The following is a 20,920-nucleotide window of genomic DNA, read 5'->3' on the forward strand; positions in this document are numbered from 1 at the left end:
AGGTGCTCGTTCCTCCCTGTGCTCCACTTCCAGAATTTGACCCCTACAGGGAAAAACCCAGGTGAGTAACCAATGCCAGAAAACCCCTCACGCTGCAAGAATAGCTCACCCGCTTGCGATGCATCGTGTCCAGGAACAGTTTGCACTGCTTGTAGATCTCCTGGCCAGGCTTATTGTAAGGCTTGAGAAACTCAATGAAGTCCTTGGACACACTGTCCGTTTCAATGCTGACCTGCCTACTGATAGAAGGACTAGGAGCCTTAGCTTCTGGAACTTCTGCCAAAAAAAAAAGGAATAGCACAAGTGTTACAAATCAAAATTACTCACCTTTCTTGGTCAGGTGTATATTATGAGCTACAGAGGAAAAGGAGAAGCTATTTAATGGTAGAAAAAACACCCTGCATGCAAAAAATTGAAGGCTTATTTCCTAGCACTTGCAAGCTAAACTAGAATTGCAGGTAATAAGACTTTCTCAGATGGAAACTGCAACCTCAGATGTCCTTTGCATGATAGACACAATTTATCAAGAGTCAATTTCCCCCAAGGTATTGCTGTTTAACTAGACCTTGTGCCTACATCCTACTTTCTAGAAAAGGGGCTGGTAAAGCAATTAGCTAACACAGTATGTACTTTTCAACCCCATTCTAAGAGGCAATATATGCAAGCTGCAACTGTTCCATGTATCACTGTGGCAAATCTTATAAAGTATTTACAGAAGTAACATAAGGGAATCCATTAATCTATTATAACTTGTAGCATTTTCTGGAAACACTGCTATCTCTCCTCAAGCTGTCAAAACTTCAAAAGCTACAGCTATAGGATGTGCTTTTACACCTTCTGTTTCCAATTAGGCACTTTATCTTGCTAGTTCTGTCATTTAATCAAAACGTACCAGAACCTTGTTAATGGGATGAAGATTACAACAGGGGCAAGCCAACTTTGGGGGCCAGCAGGCACCTTGAGAATTTTTATAGCAAGTTATGGGTGCTCTCACAAAGTTGGATACTGTAAAGAAGTAGCCTAATCACAAAATATATTTACCAAAAGCTGCCTGTCATGGATAACAGAATGGATAAAATCTCTGAATAGCAGAATGGCAATACTGGAAGGAGCTGGCTTAGCCAATGGACTTCATACATACTTATGGTACAGAGATACAAAGAGGGATACAAACTTAAAAGGTCATATTATTAAACAAAGTTTGATAAAAGTATGAATTTCCACAAAGGGAATAATAATAATGACACTTCTAGCTTCTCCTTCAAATGCTTTTCATGTTGGAGATAATTACAGCAAGAAAAATGTAATTACATATGCAGAGATGGTTCACTCAGATTCTATGAATAAACTAAAAACAGCAAAAACTACTTAGTGAAGGCTGGAATATACCATGGTTGATGCATTTACAAGCAGTCAGATGGATACAATTGGATCTCAAGAAGGAAGGAGAGACATTACGGGGAAAAAAAACAGAATTTGAAACTCTAACACAAAACCAATACCACCTGTAAGGGGGTATATTGTATAAACTTTTACTTAAGTTATGACACAGAGACAAAACAAACAAAAATTGTATGACAAAATGGATGGAAAACTTTAAAGAAACAGTTACAACAATGGGAAGAATTATGGACTATATCTATAAAACTCACACCAAGTTACAACTTAAAGGAAAATTGGCAGATAATGTTTTACAAGTGGCATACAACTCCATCAATAATATCTAAGATAGACAAATCATACAGTAATAAATGTTAGAAATGTCATGAAACAGAAGGAATGTTTCATCACATATGGTGGACATGTAAAAATACCCCAAAATAGTGGAAAGATATACATAATATAATGCAGAAGATTTTGGAATTTAAATTCAAAATGAAACCACAGCTTGATATAATCTCAGAAACAGTCAACAAGAAACATAATTTAATGAGCTATATGCTTACAGCAGCAAGAATAAATTTTGTTCAACACTGCAAGAAAGACACAATGCCAACAATATCTGATTGGGAACTTAAACTTGGAGAATATGTAGCTAGCAGTATATATACATAATAGAAGTTTAACTAAATTTAAGCAAGAATGGTTCCCATACATACAACACATCACACAGCATGGACAATTTCAATCAGCACCTCACAAATACAAGCCAAGCACTAAACTAGCAACACATACAATCAGTTTGGCTTCTACAGGAATCTAAATGTCTACAAATACAGGTAGATCATGATTAGTGCAAGTTTGAATAATGCAATATTCGATTTTGTGTGCATTGTAAACTGATACCAGGTTGCATTTAATGCAACCCAAAATTCAGTCAATGCGAGGCTAGCATGTGTGCAATTGAGGTTATTACGTGAGCAGTTGTGGTTGGGGTTTTAGATGCTGCTGATCTTCATGTGTGCAAAATGGAGAAAAGGAAGATTCCATCAGAGGAAAACTGTACAAGTTTAAAAAAGAAAAGGCTTATTATTACAAGAGAGCAAAAATCTGATGTAACTGAACGACATGAATATGGTCATAGCCATGCTAAAACGAGATGAGATGTTGGAAAGCCTGACTCTATGGTAGATTTTTTTTGGTTTTTTTCCACTTTCTATAACTATTCTGTGACTTTGTTAACCATAAATTTAAATTATAAGTATATTCTTTTTATCCTTTACTGCAACATTTCATTACTATACATATAAAAAAAATATGTTTAAAAATTTTCATTGCCTATTTCCATTGAGCTGGAACCAATCACCATATTTTCCCTAGAAATATAATTTCAAATAGTCCAAATTCAAACAAGGCAACCATTCTGTGGGATTCATTAACCGCACTGAGACCTACTGGTATTGCAAAATAGCAGATGTATCAAAAGGGGGAAGTCAGAAATCTAATAGGTTTATTATTATTATTATTATTATGTTTTCTCTTTTTCTACTTTTTAGTATTTTAATTCTTGTTAAATTTGTTCTGTTCATCTATTTTTTCCTTTTATTAACATGATACACACACACACACACACCCCAAGTAAGAATACAATGGAGATTTTAATATTAAGTAAGTAGCTTAAGGACAGTAAGTGTCATGAGTACTGATGGCGAGCAGGAGGGGGCCTCTATCCAGGGGGGAAAACGCATGCGTAGTACTGAGGAATTAAACAGCCATTCAAAGAGACACAGAACAGACCCGCCTTAACTTTTGGGGTTTATCTGTCTGAGTTTTTCCCACGCTTCTTCAGTTTGTTAGGATTTTCTGTCTTATGTAGCAGTAATAAACACTAGAGATCCATTCCTCATCTCAGCGTGATTCCTGACTGTTAGGACATCAATCCTAACAAACTCCTCCTCCCATTGAAAGTGGGAGGAACAAAGAAAAATAAAGGAGAGACATTTGGGAAAATGTCTTCGGAAAACCAGGAAATTCGGCAAGCCATCCAACAATTGGCAGCAGCCCTGCAACAACACCAACAACAAGTAGATTGATGTCCTAACAGTCAGGAATCACACTGAGATGAGGAATGGGTCTCTAGTGTTTATTACTGCTACATAAGACAGAAAATCCTAACAAACTGAAGAAGCGTGGGAAAAACCCAGAGAGATAAACCCCAAAAGTTAAGGCAGGTCTGATCTGTATCTCTTTGAATGGCTGCTTAATTCCTCAGTACTACGCATGCGTTTTCCCCCCTGGATAGAGGCCCCTTCCAGCTCACCATCAGTACTCATGACAGCAAGCTTGATGTAGTTGTTAAGGCATCAGGCTAAAAACCAAGAGACCATGCGTTCTTGTCCCGCCTTAGGCCCAAAGCCAGTTGGGTGACCTTGGGCCAGTCACTTTCTCTCAGCCCTAGGAAGGAGGCAATGGCAAACCACCTCTGAAAAACTTTGCCAAGAAAATTGCAGGGACTTGTCCAGGCAGTCTCTGAGAATTGGACATATTTGAATGAATAAAAAAAAATTAGCTTAAGACCAAAACCTTTATTATGTAATAAATACTTTGATGCACATCACAGATTTTTTTTTATATTATACTCAACTTTGAATGAAAAAGCCAAATAATTTTAATGCTTGTAATATGGACATCCTAAATTGTAATTAATATTGATAGAATATTTTTTCTCTTCTCCATTTTCAATACTCTTACCTAAATAATAGAATGCCAATAATTTTTAATTATATTACCTAAACATTATTGAAATAATACAATGTATCAAGATTTATAACAACACAATAAAAAGGGGGGAGGGGAAGAAATACGATTTCCAAATCACCAGGAAAAAAAGATATCAATAAGTGAATTACAAGTTAAAGCTCAGTATAACAAACTTAAATAAGACAAAACTTGATAAAAGTATGGAACTCCACAAGAACAATAGTAAATCCAACGATTTCACTGTTAGCTACTCCTCTAAAAGCTTTTCATGTTGGAGATAATTACAGTAAGTGTAATTACATATATAGACAGGATCCACCCGGATCACAAGAATACAGTAGATTAAAGACACAGCAAGAATTACCTGGCAAAAGCCAGAACTTACCATTTATTTTTTAAAATTAATTTAAAATAATAATAAACTCTGGGGCACAGGGAGCCTGAAAGGAGGTATTAACAGGCACCATATTGCCCATTCCCCAGATTAGTACAGGCCAAAGGAGTATCATGGCAAACAGCAAATGAAGCAGCAAGGGTCCATGCGAGCCAAACTACTCAATGACTGACACATCCACTGGAAATACTGTAGATGGGGTCCTTGACGTGACAGGCAATAAAAGGGGCAGTGCAATGCAAGAAGGTAAATTGGGCTGACTACAAACACCTATCAAGGCCTATGGACCTAACTGATATTCAGTGCAGTACTGTATTTGAATACATCCCTATCCTGGGTTAAAACGCATAGCATTCGGGCCTCATCCAAAAAGAAACAAAAGCAAGGCAAAAAGGGTTGTCTCATCTAAACAGCAGCATCAATTCACCCACCTTTCAGTTTGCTAACCAGCACTATTCAGAATGAAGCACAGAAGATGCAAACGTAGCAGGATGAAGGGAAAGAAGCAAAACACAGAGATTTTCAATCAGCACCTCACAAATGCAAGCCAAGCATTAATGCATCTAACGTAGACAACCAATGATTAATGTGAGGACAGCAAGGAATGAAGAATGCTGAAAGCATTTATTATGAAAACATGGCAGCTTCCTTCACATTTTTCTCCATGTGGGAATTTATAGGGTTGCTGCCAAGTGTCTCAACACAGAGAAGTCTGAAATTGTTATAAGCTACCATGAATCTAAATGATTCAGCAGCGTACAAATTTCATAAACAAAGAAATACTTCATCTTCATGATCTGTATGTTCACAAATGATTTGTTCCATGCCTATACGAAAGTTTAAATTCTTTTTAAAATTTCAAAAGGTAAATGGAATCATTAATGTGGCCATACTTATGGCAGGCTACTACACTCATGGGTTGACCCTATGTGCTAGCGCAAAAGGTCAAAACTATAGCTGAGTCTTATGCAAGTATTTCAATCACACTTCCATCTTATTTTCCTTTCCTTGCTTCACTTGGATCAGTTATAACATAAGACTCTCACATGAGGTACTTTCTACTGGTAAAACACCATGAATAAATGTCCACTATGGAAAACTTGGAACAATGCAGCTGGCTTCCTTCCAACTGCTCAAGGAACCCCAAGACTACAACTCCTAGCCAGTATGAAGTACTGCTGCAGACACACTCAAGAGAGGGTTCCAAGGCCCCAGCTCTTCCTGCAGACTTCCTTGGCCCACATGGGGAGTTCCTACCAATACCAGAGCATCATATGCCACTGACCTGACACACGGAGAGAGGCAGTTTTTAACCCAAATGCATATTTTAAAAATAACAAGTGAAGCCCCAAGCATTTAAAGCTGTAATGATCTTCACTGGCCATTTCTACAAGATCTGATTAAGCAACTGCAAGAGCTAAGTGGCTTTTAACTAAGCTGCATATTTCATGCTAGAGATGGCAACAAAGCACTCAATGTCTACCTCTGATCTACAGTATTTGGCAGACTAGATGTCCACAATCATGGGCTTATATGTATCTTTTTATATTTCCATTTCATAAGGAGAAACGGGTTCTAAAACATAGCTCTTGCGTTGCTAAACAAAAAAAGGAAGACATAGCTGTTTTCGAGTATTTCCTAGGACAGTAATTAATTCCACATGGCTAAATTGTTCTGGAAGAGCAAAAAACCCAAACAAAAAGGCCACAGTCATGAGAGTGCCCAGCAGAGCCACTATAAATGGCTTTTTAAACACCATTGCTTTAAAATACCTGCCAGGAAAAACTAATCACAACATTTGCTGGGTACATGATCCAGTTCTGCAGACTATGACCACTGCAGAGTGTGGTCAAAGTGTGCTATGGCAGCAAACAATGCAATAAAATGAAGAGCAACTTGAAAATATGCATGGAGGTGATCAGCAACAGCTATTATACTTGATATCTAATTGAAGTCTGTGAAGGTAGCATATCTCTAAATGCCAGACAGCAGGACAGAGAGATGATTCTCATGGTTGGAAGCTGGACCTCTGTTCTGATCAACAAGGAAAATGGATCCAGCAACAAAAATGTTATAGTTACATTAATGGCATACATCAACTATTTTCCAGCAAGGAAAATATTATAAAAGGCAGATAAATTAATGGTACACATCAGTAGTCCTCTGCATTACTTAGAATGGCAACTCCTCGGTCAGAGGCTACATACTATTCATTAAAAGATGCTGAGAACACACAAGGGAGATATCTGGCTTTCATGCCCCACTGATTCTGCTCTCCCATGCAATACAGCTGGCTATTGTGGGAAACAGGCCAATACATGAGATACAGCTTGACCTGTGCCATGCAAACCCAGCTAACTGTAATTTATGCAATAATCCATGCTTAAACACTAGTGACTTAGCCTGATCCACCAGCCCAGCCTAACCGGTTGTTTTCCAAGCCTAATTCAAGGTGCTCACCTTGGGGTTCAAAACCTAATACTAATTACTTCTATACAGTTTGCCCTCTGCTCTCGTGTCTTCAGTGGGTAACAAGACATGTTTTTCCCTTTTTAGGTGACTTGCTGCACTGCAGCATGACACCAACAATAGGGTCTAACTAACAGGTGTGTGGGGCTGATGAAGTTATTGGCTACCACGCCACATCTATTTTTATTTATTATATTTATATTTAATATGTATTTATTAAATTCTTAGAGGGGTTTGAGGCAATACATACATACATACATACATACATACATAGCACTCCCTCCTCCAATTTCTCCCTACCATCACAACCCGCTGAGATAATTGGCTCAGAGAAGCAGTGAGCTTCCATGGGTCTCCCAAGTCACAGTCTAACACTCTAAGCACCACATCTGCTATCTGAAGCTTTCTCATCCCTAGAAACTGAGGAACACACATGCTGACAAAATGAATTGTCTTCTTCAATCATAACTCCCAGAGTTCTCAGGTAGCATGGCCCATTACCTGTTAGCATCAGGAGCACAGCAGATTATACGAATTAAAGTATGCATGTAAGAAGTCTTTCACATCAGGTTTTCTGAACCACCCAAATTTCTGCATTATAATGATGCCATTTTCTTCACAGGAAAGTGACCAGGAAATTCCAGAAAAGTGGGTTTTTCTAGAACTATCAAATGCTTAGGTATTGTTGTTCAGCACTATCCTCTCAAAACTCTTGGGCATTTTTCCTTCATTCAGTAATTTCTAAAAATGCTAGAATACAATCCCTCTCCACAATCGCCTGCATTCAATATACCCCGGTTATTGGATATCTCATGTACCTGGAGGACCACAGGTCGGGCAAGGCTGCCCTTCGTGTGTGCGAGGGCTGTTAAACATTTGAAAAGATAAACTCTCCTGTGAATTGAGCTCTACTCATGACTTCATGGACACACCCAAACAATTTTCTTAGCAGCATTATGGAAGTGGGTTGCCACCGCCTTCTTCCAGGACACCTTTGGACTTCCAACAGTTCTGGTATTTCCCGATAGTTAATATATGGCTAAGAGACTAAGATGCCCCTTGGTAGCTTCTGATCCTAGAGAAGAACAGCCAAGTGCTCCTAACCAAATACTGCACATTGTCAGAGCAGCCAACTTTTTTAAGATGCAAAACATACCTTTTCAGTATTCACAGTCTTTTCTCACTATATATATAAAAAGGATGCGACAAATCTGCTAGATCGGATATTAAAAATGTTGTTCCTGATCTATTTGGTATTTTACATTCATACTGTTCAAGAAAATTATCTTCCATAATCTGCTGTGCTGCTGATGCTAACAGGTAATGGGCCATGCTACCTGAGAACTCTGGGAGTTATGATTGAAAAAGGCTGAGTGAAAAAATAAATGCTGGAAATATTTGGTTTTTATCTTTTACTATTAAATGTGGGAGGTGGAAAGATTGTCCCACCACTTTCAAAGTCTCCCTTGGCACCTCCAGCATCTTCTGGCTGGAAGATACTAAAAAAAAAGAAAAAACTTGACTTCATACAGAATAAATTGTTATGCTGTAACTCAGAAAAAAATTATCTCATATCTTTCATCAAAACTACCTGGTTTAAAAAAATATACAGACTGTTTGAGCAGCCAGTCTGAACAGTCCATAAAATGCTTGGCAGAAAGCTGAAGGAGACCATAAATAGCCAGCCCAAGTGAATGAAAATAAGGAGAAGTACCACAGCATGCATCTGAAACCCCTTAGAAAACTATTTCTCTTAAAGCTGGAACTCACCGTCCTCATCTCTGAAAGACAGTTAACAAGAATTCCAACAGAAGTGTTTTTTTAAAAAAGCATAAGATTTTAAACTATACAAACAGCCTCTTTTTTAAAAAAAAAAAAAGTAGGCATCCAGCCTTCTTGGATGGAAAAATATGCTGGAACTGCGTGGAGAATCTCTACTGAAATCCTGGAAGCAAGAGGTGCAAACAACTAAACTTCTTGTAACCAGAGAAGGTAGAATCTTCCGAAAGCTCGCGAAAATAAATGTATATCTGTGAGGTCATAAAGACCTGGCACTGATTTGATGTCACTTCATTGATCAATCAAAACAAAAAATAGAGAGCTTATGAGGAAACACTCAGCCTTATTCAGACTTCACAAAGATTCTCTTTCATTGCATCAAAGAAAACAACCCCTACCCCCACCTCCAACAGCAGTTGAACTAGTCTAGTCTTATTTCTCAAATTACATATGACTACTAATTTTTGTTTTACCATTGTTATGGCCTGGAGCAACATTTTGATCTAATTGTTTTCATTTCAAGAAGGTGCCTTACAATTTGCCCTTCCAAAATTAAAAGAAAATGTTTAGATTCAAAATCATCTCAAGACTTTATCAATTTTTAGCTTTATTAAAAGATTAATAGGTACAAGGGCTCCTTCACAACGTAATTAAGCAAGTTTTTAAATAGAATTTACAGTATTTTCTGTTGAAGGGAAACACCAGGTTCAGGCACCATAATTGTTTTTTTTAACATCTATTATCTGTACTTGTCTCTAGCAAATCTATTTATAGGAGGTTACTCCTGGCATAATTCTAGCTTGGATTCTGCAAAGCCACTAAAACAAGCACATGCATGGCTTGACCCTCTGTGTTGTAGTACCTTCAGGAAGAGAAGCAAGCTCCCAAGATGGAGTAAACATCTCCTTCAAGTCCCTTAGAAGGTTATCAGCACTGACTTCCTCCCCAAGCTGTTCAGGCTTAAAACCAGACTCCTGAATGGCTAGAACAAATGCAGAACAGCAAGCAGGACCACCACAGGCAGCAGGGGAAAGAATGAAGAAGGGAGGCAATGGATCTATGGTTCCTGGTCTGATCTACAGAAAGATGACATTATAATAACTTGGACATCTGGTGGTCAAGCACTTTAAAAGTGATAATTGAAGAGGAAGCATATTTCAAAACACGTAAACAGAGAATACATGACATGAGAAAACAGGCAGTTTTGGGGAAGCATGCAACCAGTTCTAGGGCAGCTTAACATTCCAAACTGCACATGCACATGAAAGATGTTAGCAGCTGAGATTAGGACACAAACAAGCAGAAAGGAGGTGTTGAAGTGCTGACAGTGGAATGCCAAGATCTTAATCATGGCCACTGGAGCAGACAGGCCAATGTCTAAGCACAATTTTCCCTTGTTCCCTGTATGCCTGTCTGAACACTCCATCTTCAAAACACTTCTCAGGGCCCACTCCCGTTACTGGATATACAGTAAACTGACACTGTAGCTCTTTCAGTTGTTGTGGACAGAATTTGAAATAGCTTCCCAAAATGCTTGTTTAACTGCAACACTGCTCATTTCAATCAGCAGAAGCTTTATTCCAGATGTTGCCTGGATGTTGTTGTAAAATTAAGATTTCACTGCAAATTAAATCTGAAATTTAATTGACAGTTGTATTTTGCCATTTTATCATCCTTTAATTATAGATTTTTGTAAAAAAAAAAAAAAAAAAAAAGTAAAAGGGTTATAAAATTAAGTACAAAGGGCTTAAACACAACATCAGATTTGACAAATAGTTATGCAGTCCTATAAAAGGAACAACTTAAACAATATGTGGCTTTGATATGCTATTCATTTGTTCTGATTTCAGTAAGAAAGGGTATACAATTATCTGCTTTCACCAGATGGCAAGAAACTTTCATTCACAAAGGTCCCTTAAAGTTGCTTTAGAGCTGTTGTTTTTCTGTGTTGCAGAACTATCTCAATTATTGTGTGTGCTATTTATTTTATTTAAACCTTTGAGTTTCTTCACATCAGCCCATGCTCAAGCAGTTATTAAGGACAAGTAACAAGCATAATAAAATCAGTCTCTAAATCTTCCTTTTCTCTTAACTTTTTCCCTTCTTGGGTTGACACTGAGTATCTTCTGAAAGATTTGATAAGAACCCTTTCTTAGCCTTGGGTCCTACACTTTAAGCATTCGTTTTTGTTTAGTTATTCACAGGACAAAACATAACACTGAATTACAGCTTAGGTCTGAGTCAAGAGACTTACTTGCTTCCAACAACTCATTGGCTCAACAAGTTTATCAGTGATTTATCATTTTGAAGGCAGCTGCCTATCTGAACATCTCAGACCTATAAACTGTTATCCTAAACACCCTTGGAATGAAAAATCCTTCAGAATTTCAAAGTTATTCTTAAAAATTTTGTCCAAATCCAGGACATGAGATCATGACGATTTCATAGCATCTAAGCCAGCCAGCTGTTTCACAATGAAATAACTATAAGGTTAGGACACCTTTAACCAAAGTCTTGGCTACTGATATTCATCAATATTACCAAAACTAAGAGATTGGGGTTCATTCATACCATCCTCCCATATAATTCTCTCCAGATATTAAGGTCTTCTGGAGATACACCACTGCTGAACTTGAGCGTACTATGGCTTTCTAGAATTTAGAGTGAAGTTTTCTCCACAACATAAAAAACTCTTATGGCCAGCCTTGGTTTTTAATATTTTAATTAGTTATGCAATTGTTTTAACAATCAAGACAGTGTACGTAATGCACTTTCAGTGCTGAAGTAGGGCACTGTGGAACCTTCTACTATTATGAATCTTTTGCTTTCTGGATAATAGTAGAAGGTTCCAAAGGCAATGACTTAGATGCCAGAATGGCCACAGTAGACGCTCACTAGAAATACAGAAGACCAATGAAACAGATCAGTACCTTCCAGCAACCTCTTCCAATATAATCATTTTAAGAAGCAAATATTTCTCTGTTGTTCCTTTTGCCCACCTTACCCTTCTTAGTTCCAGGACGCGAAGATGCTCCAAAGAATTTCTTCACAGTTGCCACCTTCCGCAGCTTCTCACTTGTTTTTTTTTCCTCAAATTTTGTGAAAGTAAGTGACTGAGCCCCATGAGTGTGCTGAGTATTAGCATAGGCCTCTTCTTCCTCACGCTGCAGCCTAGCATTGGGAAGAGAAATATGCAATCTCAGTTCTCCTAAAAGGTTTTGCCAAATGACTAGCAACTTCCCATACATTCTGCTGCTAGACCCAGGCTCTAGGGGTATGCAAAATATTTCAACTTCAAAATGCCCCGTTTCGTGCTCAAAACAACTATTTCACACACTTGAAACAAGACATTTCAACCATTCTGGAAGTTATTAAAGCCTGAAATAGTGTATTGTAGACTAAAAATAACTGTTCCAAGCTCGATGCATTTCCAGAATGATTGAATCAGTTCATTTCAGACTGCACAATACTACCAGCTACAGATAGTTAGCCAGACTCCAGAGCCTTGTCTACACTGTGTAGACCAATGAAGTGCCAGAATGGGAACTACTGAATCAGTATAGACTCTGTGTCAGGATTCTTTCTCTAATGCTCTTCAGGAAAGTGATGAATGCTACATCAATGAGAAATATCATCACAGTCCACTTGGTGGGTTAATTTTCTTGCTTGCACTATTGTTTAATAACTTACGTATTTACTTGTCTATCCTGCTAAATTTCCATTGGCTCTAAGTGACTTATAGGAGACCAAAAACATAGGCTTAAAAACACTGGAAGCACAAAGCACCAACCAATGTACTATGTAAGTGCTACCTACAAGGGTAGGCTAAACATCTCCATATCAAAATGCATTCCTAAAGAGCAGAATCTTTATAACCCTTCATAAGCCCAATAAGGTAGAGGAGGACCAAATATCCAGGAATAAGTTCTTCTAAGAAAGGGGCCATCACTGGGAAGGCTGGTCCCCAAGGTCCCTGCAAGGGGCATTCCCTCAAACAAGGGACCTTCAGCAAGTTCTCCCTTCCTGATTTCACTGGGTAAACAGATTCAATCCAAAGAAGGTAGTCTCATTGGTACCCAGTCCCTGAATCATGAATACAGTAGCTTTAAAGGTGACAACCAGCACCTTGAACTGCACCCAAAAACTGGCAGCCAATGCAGCTCCCAAAATAGCAGTATTACAAGGGCAAAAGTCAATGTGCCCATAATCCATAACTACATAGGCAGCTTCACACTGTACCAGTATTAGCCAGAACCTCTTGGAGATTGAGACACTGTTGTAACACCTAGACATTTCACCTCTGAGCATTTCTGTCTTGTACTGCCAACCTACTTTGGAGAAGAGATGAGGGAGCCAAATCAGAACCCCATCCTGCCTCCTTAACACTGAATGTTCTCTAGAGGGGAGGAAGAGGGACTATTAACTTTTAAAGGCAGGTAGGCTGAGACAAACAGGGCCTAACTTCCTGGACAACAATCCACAAAATTCTAAATAGCCTTTTGATAAGATAGTCAAGCAATTGAAAATTTTTTGAACATCAATTACAGAGCCATAGCTCATCAATCATTATGAGTATTTTTAAAACTGAAATATACAGCAACTGTATATATATTTTTGTATATAATTATACAGCAACTGGGGGTTTTTTTGTATATAATTAAGATGAAGGGGTACTATACTAACACACTTGAGTTTAGATACCAGACCTGAAAAACATTGTTCTCTGCTCAGGAAGTTTAAGGCATTATTTTCCAGAATCCATTAGCTTCAGCTATTTGAACCAAAGATTGAGATGGGAAACATCTAGAACAAAGGTGCAAAAAGTGCAGCCAAACACCTTTATGACTGGCTCCAGCAGGGGTTTAATTTGGAGGACTGCTTAATAGTTAAAATAAATTAATAAAGCCTTGCAGAGAAGGGATCTAACCACCCTTCCCTCACAAAATCTGGTCAGGGAGTAAAGTACCTATTTTGCCCCTTAACATCTCCTCAGAACAAAAGAGAAGCCCCATCTACTCTGGCAAACAGAAGATAGAACAGCCTACAGTATTTTTGCTTTACCTCTGAAGGGACCTATAACACACACTGATATGTACGCACAGAGAAAACAATCTCAGTGTCATAGCAACCACCCCTGATAAAAATAAGTCTCAGGTATTTTTCCTTTTGTTGGAAAAGAGTGTTTTACCAACCCTCCCCCTAAGAAAAACAATAACATATAAAATAAATTAAAGTGAATTAAATAATTACACAAAACTTGAATGTAGCCCACCCAACTCTAAAAGATGCACCCTTATGACCTAGAGCAGGCCTGTACAACTCATAGAGGAGAAAGGCCCACAATGATAAATTAAAAATCATTGCAGTCTGCAAAGGAATACCTGCTGCACTAATCAGCTGTTTGACAGGTAGCGGAGTGGCTGCCATGCTGGAGCAAGTGGTGGCAGTGAGGCCTGGAGGCACTTGGCAGTGCTACTTTCAGGAACTGGAGAATTTATTGACTTTTTAAAAAATACTGGCAGGCCATTCAAGGCTGCTTGTTGTGCAGGCCTGACCTAGAGATTCCCCGTCTGCTAGCTTATTTAAAGTAGGATATATATGAAATGTACTTAAAATTTAAGTTTAAAAAATATCTTTATCAAAGATGAAAGTTATTGTCTGTAACAGGCTTATAACACCTGCCATGCTGCAGCTTCATGAAAGCAATCTAAAGCTTTTACTCACTTGATATACTTCCAGCCAACGAATGTGCACTTTGCTGTGACTAAAAGTTGCATCTTAAGACCCAAACAATATTTCATGTGATTTAGCACAGAAAAGGCATTCTAGAGCTCATCACTTCCCCAGGATCGTCTTACCTCTCAGCAAGCTCCCAGTCTTCCTGGATTTGCTTCTGCCTGGCCTTTTGGTACTCTTCTCTCCAGCACTTGGAGCAATAGCCCTGCCAGGCTAGGTTACCATAGTAACCACATCCTTTCTTGCAGAGCAGCTCCGACTGATCAACATGGATCCCTCGGCGTTCTGACTTCAGACTCATCTTGCTCCTGCTGCAAAGAGGAAAGAGAGCAATTTAGGCATTTCTGCACAAATCAAAGAAAAAGCAGGCTAACGTTCTTTCAAGAGAAAAAACACATGTAGTACTCTCCCACTTGCCAAACCTTTTATAAGCTTAGGTAAAAATAAAGACCACTGAGTTGACTGTCAACATCCAGAGTATGAGATATGCAGTCCTAGAGTACTAATCCATACAGATTAGTATGGATTTCCATAGTGCTTGAGAGACAATGAGCTAAAAGGCTTGGCAGGGGAATATGGATGTATACAACCAGGTTGACTAGCAAGACCCAGAGGTAGAGATGTAAATCCAAAGTCAGAGATGAACATTACATTTTAAAGTCAAGTAGCAGGATGAAAAATTGTCAGCTTATCAACAACAAGACAACATTTTGGCACAAGATTCAGCACCAGATTTTTATTCGTTCATCTAAATATCAAAAAATTAAAACTCTCCTGCCTCAGCTGAGAGATGTTAATCAGAGATACACTGATAACCACTAAAAAAACAAGTCTGTTATATTCATACATGTAACTTTTTTCAATGTAGAAAACAGAAAACTTTCTGGAAGTTTTCCTCTATCAATTAGGATAATTTGTACAGGGTACGTTGTACAGAAAATGTTTTGAAACTTAAAGAATGATCAATACAATATAGAATCATTCCTGATGAACTGTTATGAAGTTGTCATTTTATTCCAACTTACAAATCATTGTCATATACATATACACATAGACATACAGTACACATACACATATATGATCTCAGAAAGTGGCCATGCAGCATTCTTAGTGCCAGCCAGTTAGGGATCTTGCCATAGTAGAGATGCAGCTGTAGAGCATCAGGGCTGTCTGTATCCACAGAGTGTCACAACCAGGCAGATTTGCCAATTCAACAATAGACACTCAAAGCCATACAACAGTATAGCCCAGAGCTTCTCAACCTCAGCAGCTTTAAGGTGTGGACTTCAACTCCCAGCATCTCACAGGAATGGTATCATTATCACATAGGACAAGGTGACTTCACACCAATTCAACTTCAAAATATTCAGTCTCTTAGAGTGCCTGCAGTACCTCTGTGCCACATGCGCCAGGCAGCACAAGGAGAAAAAAAGCCATATAAAATAGTATGACAGACATTGATTTAATCTGTGGAATCAAAGAGAAGAAACTGATGCCGCTAAGATTCAAAATACAGTGTAGGACCTTCTGTGCATCTGACCTTAAATACACATTGTAAGGAGATTAGGCAGGGGCTGGATAATCAAACCACACCCAGTGGCACAATGACTACAAGAATAGTATGTTACTCATACAAGTTATCAAGTTAAACAAGCCAGCAAGGAGGGACCACGTGCTGCATGAGTCTCCTTTCAATACATCCTACTAAGTTATGATAACTTCAAAGATTCTCCCCAAAGACAGTGAAAGTGGTCTTTTCACACAGCTATATGTATAGGCTTGGCAGGCAGAACTACATACAATGAATGTGTGTCAGTCCTTTAAAAATAAAAACCAAGAGTATTGGCAGAACAACGTATCCATCGAAGTCAAACACCTCCATGTCAAGCTAAACTCCTGGTGACTTCATGAACATACAGCTGAGTTTTCTTGACAACATCATATGTGGTTCACTATTGTCTTGTTTAGGGATGATTTTAACTTCCCAGTCTAATCTGCTGTCCTGCAATTTCTTAGTGGTCTTCCATCCATGTATTAACCTGGTCCCATCCTCCTTAGCTTTTCGAGATCAGCCAAGGTCTAACAGGTTCTGCCATCTACTATGAAAACACTTACAACATTTATCTAAATAGTTACAACACAAGCTCATTTTATGCTCACCCACACAGTACTTCTTCAGGTTGGTTTGATTTTTTTTTTTAACACACACATCTCCCGCCACCAAACCAGGGCAGAAAAGAGTACAGAGAGGTATTAGGGTTATGCACAGTGCAACTGATCTCAGCAGAAGGCAGTCAGTGTTCCCTTTCAAATGATAAAGGTCAGCACAAAAACTACTCATCTCTCAGTATAAGACAGGAGAAAAGCAGAAGGAAGACAGGCTTACTGATCCTTATATTAGCAAAGCTGGAGAAAAATACCTTGTGCCACCTAAATCTGAAATGGGGCTTGAGCAATTCCACTCGATGCTGATGGAAGAAAAAACATCCCTTTGCAGCAAGGGAGTCTCCCAGAACTGCAGGAATGTTCACTCATGTTGAGTCATGTGTTTCCATAAACAGAGTAATGCAAGAATGTCTCTGGTATGTAAAAAGTACTTGCCCCCTTTAAGGGAGGACAAGTAGAATAACTCTCTCTATGGTGTTTTCTATGAATCCTTTATAAAATCTAGGAAGCAACTGGACTTGATAGGCATTTCCATTCAGAGCAGAATAATTGCTTAATTAACTTAGAAAAATATTGTCAGATAGACTGCTGTTCAGCAATCTGACCTAACCCCAGAAAGTATTTTCGGGGGGAAAATCCAAGTTGGGGAATTTTAAAAAACCTACTTCAGACACACTGTGCAGAGACCGAGCTCTCTGGAAAAGGCTCTAATGCTGGGAAAGGTGGAAGGAGAGGGAAGATGACCAGCAGCAAAGTGGATGGACTCAGTTACAGTGGAGATGAGTGCACCGTTGGAACACCTGAAAGACCACATTAGGGATATGACTTGATGGCTACAAATAATAGTAATAGGTTGGGAGAACCAGGATAATTTTACCTGAGTGACTCAATTTTTGCAGATAGCACCCAAGACTAGAAAGATTATAGGGTGCTCACAGGTTAATCAGGAAATCCTCTCAAGAGATGCTGAGGAACAGCTGTGTTCCTGACTCACACTGAAAAATTACAAGAGTCCTTCAGTGTTTTACTGATATATTGAGTATAACACAAAAACCTCTATTTATACCATATATTGTAAACCTTTATTACATCAACTCACAAACTTATCATGTTTTATAGGCCAGCTGAAGGGTAAGGGGAAAGAGAAAAATTAAGGAAAATTAGGAATTAGGAGTAAAACACACACATAACTAGATTCCCAAGAAATCCTATTGCCAGAGACATAAACCAAATTCTCTCATCTTGAAACTGGAAAGCAGGGGAGGGAAGAGGGAGAGAAGGAGTGCGCAAAACACTGAATTTGATCGTACAGTCATGTCTTCCCAAGATACAAGAGTCAACATAAATGAGAGAGATCAGGGTATCTCCACAGAATAGGATATTGACATCTCAGCAGAGTTGCCATTCACCTTATGGAAATAAATTCAGCCTTTGCTTTACATACTGAAATACTGGGCCTTGGATGAACTTGAACTTTTTCTGCCCTTAAATTCTGCACTACCTATTTTCTGCTTCCATGTGGATGACTGGTTTCCAGAGGCTCAGTATGGTATTATAGAAAAAGTCCAAGGCTAACTGATCTAAATTCAGATTTTGCCCAATTTTGAATAGCTTTGTGTGATCTTGAAGAAAGCACTATCTTGGTCTAACTTATAGGGTTAATATGGTGATAAAATGAGATACAATCAGTGTTCACTATGGGTATGAGATTTACGACATCTTGGATGGGGGAATGAAATAAACCAATATTTAACAGTACCATTTTCATGCTGTACCATACTAACACACCAATATCAAAATGGCTTCAAAACACTGGTCATCCACATCTCTAAATATACTTTGTTGTAATTGCTCCCACCTGTAATCTAGGGCTACATACAGTAATATCTTTTGGCCAAAGACACAGTTGTCCTTTGGCTCCTGTACTCCCAAGCATGATAGGTGCACCTAGGACAAAAACTAAATGTTTCTTAATTTCACATGAAGTTCATTAAAAGTTAAAGTTAATATGATTATTCTCTCATATATATTTAATCATTTACCTCTTCAGTCACCTTTATTCATTAAACAACTTTTGTAGGTTTTTGGAGGCCACCCCCAAGGTTTTTGAGGTTGGACGTAGCCATGAGGCCTTAGGTATGCATGTCTGCTTTCATCTACAGTAATTAGGTTTTCCTAACCTGGTGCCCTCCAAATGTATTGAAATATGGTATCTAGAATTCCCAGCCAGGATGGGCAATTTCTATGGAGAAAGTTGAGCTAAAGCTTTAAACCAGCTGATGTTCAGAACAGTTAAGAGCTGCACTAGTGCTGACTTAGTATACAAGTCATTACAGAGACTTTCCAGAATAGTATACATCCCAAGTACAACACCCCAGAAACTCTAGTAAAAGGGCAATTAGACGGAATAATTCCATAGCCTCCAACCTGACTGGTAGCAATTTTCAAGGTCTGCAGACACGCTGTGTTCCCCCACACAGCTATAGCTCTTTCCTGCAAGGGCAGGGGGCAGAGAGGATTCTTTCTGAATCAAACACACAGCAAATTAAGCCCTGGGCTACCTGGACAAAACTCTAAGCCACCTTTGAATGCTGATATTATAAATTATTATTTGTTTGATTTGCATTCTACTGTTCTGTCCAGAGGGCAGTTCCAGTAGCTTCATTTATCTGTTCAGTACATAGCTTTTAGGTTACTACTCCAAATACTGCTCTGTTTTAAAAAGACACACCATGCAAATTCCAGAAAACTTTCCTAGCACCACATCATCTCCCTTAGTTAATCTTTGAGACCAAATAATTGCATTTTGGAGCCTCACAGTTAGATTCCTGCTCAGTTTTGAAGACAATTTTGCAGGAGAGTTGCTTATAATGTATCTACCTCAAACAACAGTTGTGAAATTACAAATATATCCATATGTCAATTTCCCTTCACACAACATCTAAAAATTTTCTACAGTCACCTAATGAGGGCCTTTTATGTATGCCACTGTCTTAACAGGGTGAAGAGTTGGCAACATTGTACTGTTGTGGACTTTTTCAATACTACTATCCAAGATTCAGAACTTCTTGCCACAGCAGTAAAATTGCTTTACTTCTGCTGCTGTTCTAGCATGGTTTCAGCAAGCATTTTCCTGTCTCTCTGAATTTTATGGATTTCAGTACAAGCTGGTTTTCTGTTAGTTATTACATTATCAAGCCATTTAATAGTATTTGTTATACTTCAATACAGCTCCATTGATTTTATTAGAAGAATAACATTTTATGTTAATTCATGACATGTAATTAATAACAAAGAGCCTGGTGGTATCTTAAAGATCAACAAATTGAGTTTTCCAGTATTACAGATCATAAAATTTATATATAAACTGATAGTGTTAAAAGGTCCCATATGGCTCTTTACTATTTTTTGCTGCAAAAAAGAAACTAGTACAAGAACTACTTTAATTAATGTGAGCCATTTTTAATTGCTCAGTTAGGAAGGAGAAAATCAGATTTCCCTAAGTCAATACATTCGAAGAGGATCAGGTTGGGGAGAACTTTAACAAATAAAACCACCATAAATAAGTGGAAAGAAAGCAGAAAAAGCAGTTATGCTACTCCGAGGCGTCTTGGAGAAGGAAGGGTGGGATTTAAAATAATGGTAGGAGCGAAAAAACATACCTACTACATTTTTCTTCCGCCCCTTCTTCTGTTTACGCTGCACTGGGCGTTAGAGTGTAAGTTTCTCTAAGGAAGGATTTCTTCTGTTGCAAACCATAAACACCGATGTTGCCAATAATAATTTCTTACGCTTCTTTCCCTCCCCTTTCATCTCCAAGGTGACGTAAGTATGCTCATACTTCGCCCTCCCGTTTCTCTTTCAACAGCAGCCCCGCAAGGTTGCCTGAATATTAAATCACTAACATATAACATTAATGTCAACGGCAATATTATTACCACAATACTAAAACTTAATAAAATGCTTCAAATAATGTTCATAATAATTTATCAGCTTCCAGTTTGGGTGGGCAAGGGGAGGGGACGGAGCTACTGCCTCTTTCGCTCCCCAGACCCCGTCCATCCTCACCTGTTCTCCGCCGCTTCCTCGACCAGACCCAGCCGAGGGACAAGCTTCCCCCTCCGGCCTCCCTCCGCCTGACCCTCTGCCTTCTTGTCTCGGCTTCTTCCCGTCCCTTGACGGGTTTACGTCACTTCCGCAGAAGGAGAGGGGCATCACCGAACGCACCCGTGCCCT

The 20,920-nt window shown here is 38.7% G+C and overlaps 1 protein-coding gene across 1 annotated transcript in view; it reads right to left on the bottom strand.

Moving 5' to 3' along the window:
- The window catches only part of RABGEF1 (RAB guanine nucleotide exchange factor 1), a 32,962-nt gene extending 12,127 nt beyond the window's left edge, over positions 1-20,835 (bottom strand). The window contains exons 1-4 of the mRNA XM_063298540.1: positions 20,753-20,835; positions 14,641-14,826; positions 11,787-11,953; positions 110-276 (exon numbers count right to left, since the gene is read on the bottom strand). Coding sequence (XP_063154610.1) covers positions 110-276; positions 11,787-11,953; positions 14,641-14,819 — 513 coding nt within the window. The 5' untranslated portion in view covers positions 14,820-14,826; positions 20,753-20,835. The remainder of the gene's footprint in view (positions 1-109; positions 277-11,786; positions 11,954-14,640; positions 14,827-20,752) is intronic.
- Between the last annotated feature and the right edge of the window lie 85 nt (positions 20,836-20,920).

The sequence above is a fragment of the Candoia aspera genome, chromosome 1, assembly GCF_035149785.1.
Source record: "Candoia aspera isolate rCanAsp1 chromosome 1, rCanAsp1.hap2, whole genome shotgun sequence".
In the NCBI taxonomy this organism is placed as follows: domain Eukaryota; kingdom Metazoa; phylum Chordata; class Lepidosauria; order Squamata; family Boidae; genus Candoia; species Candoia aspera.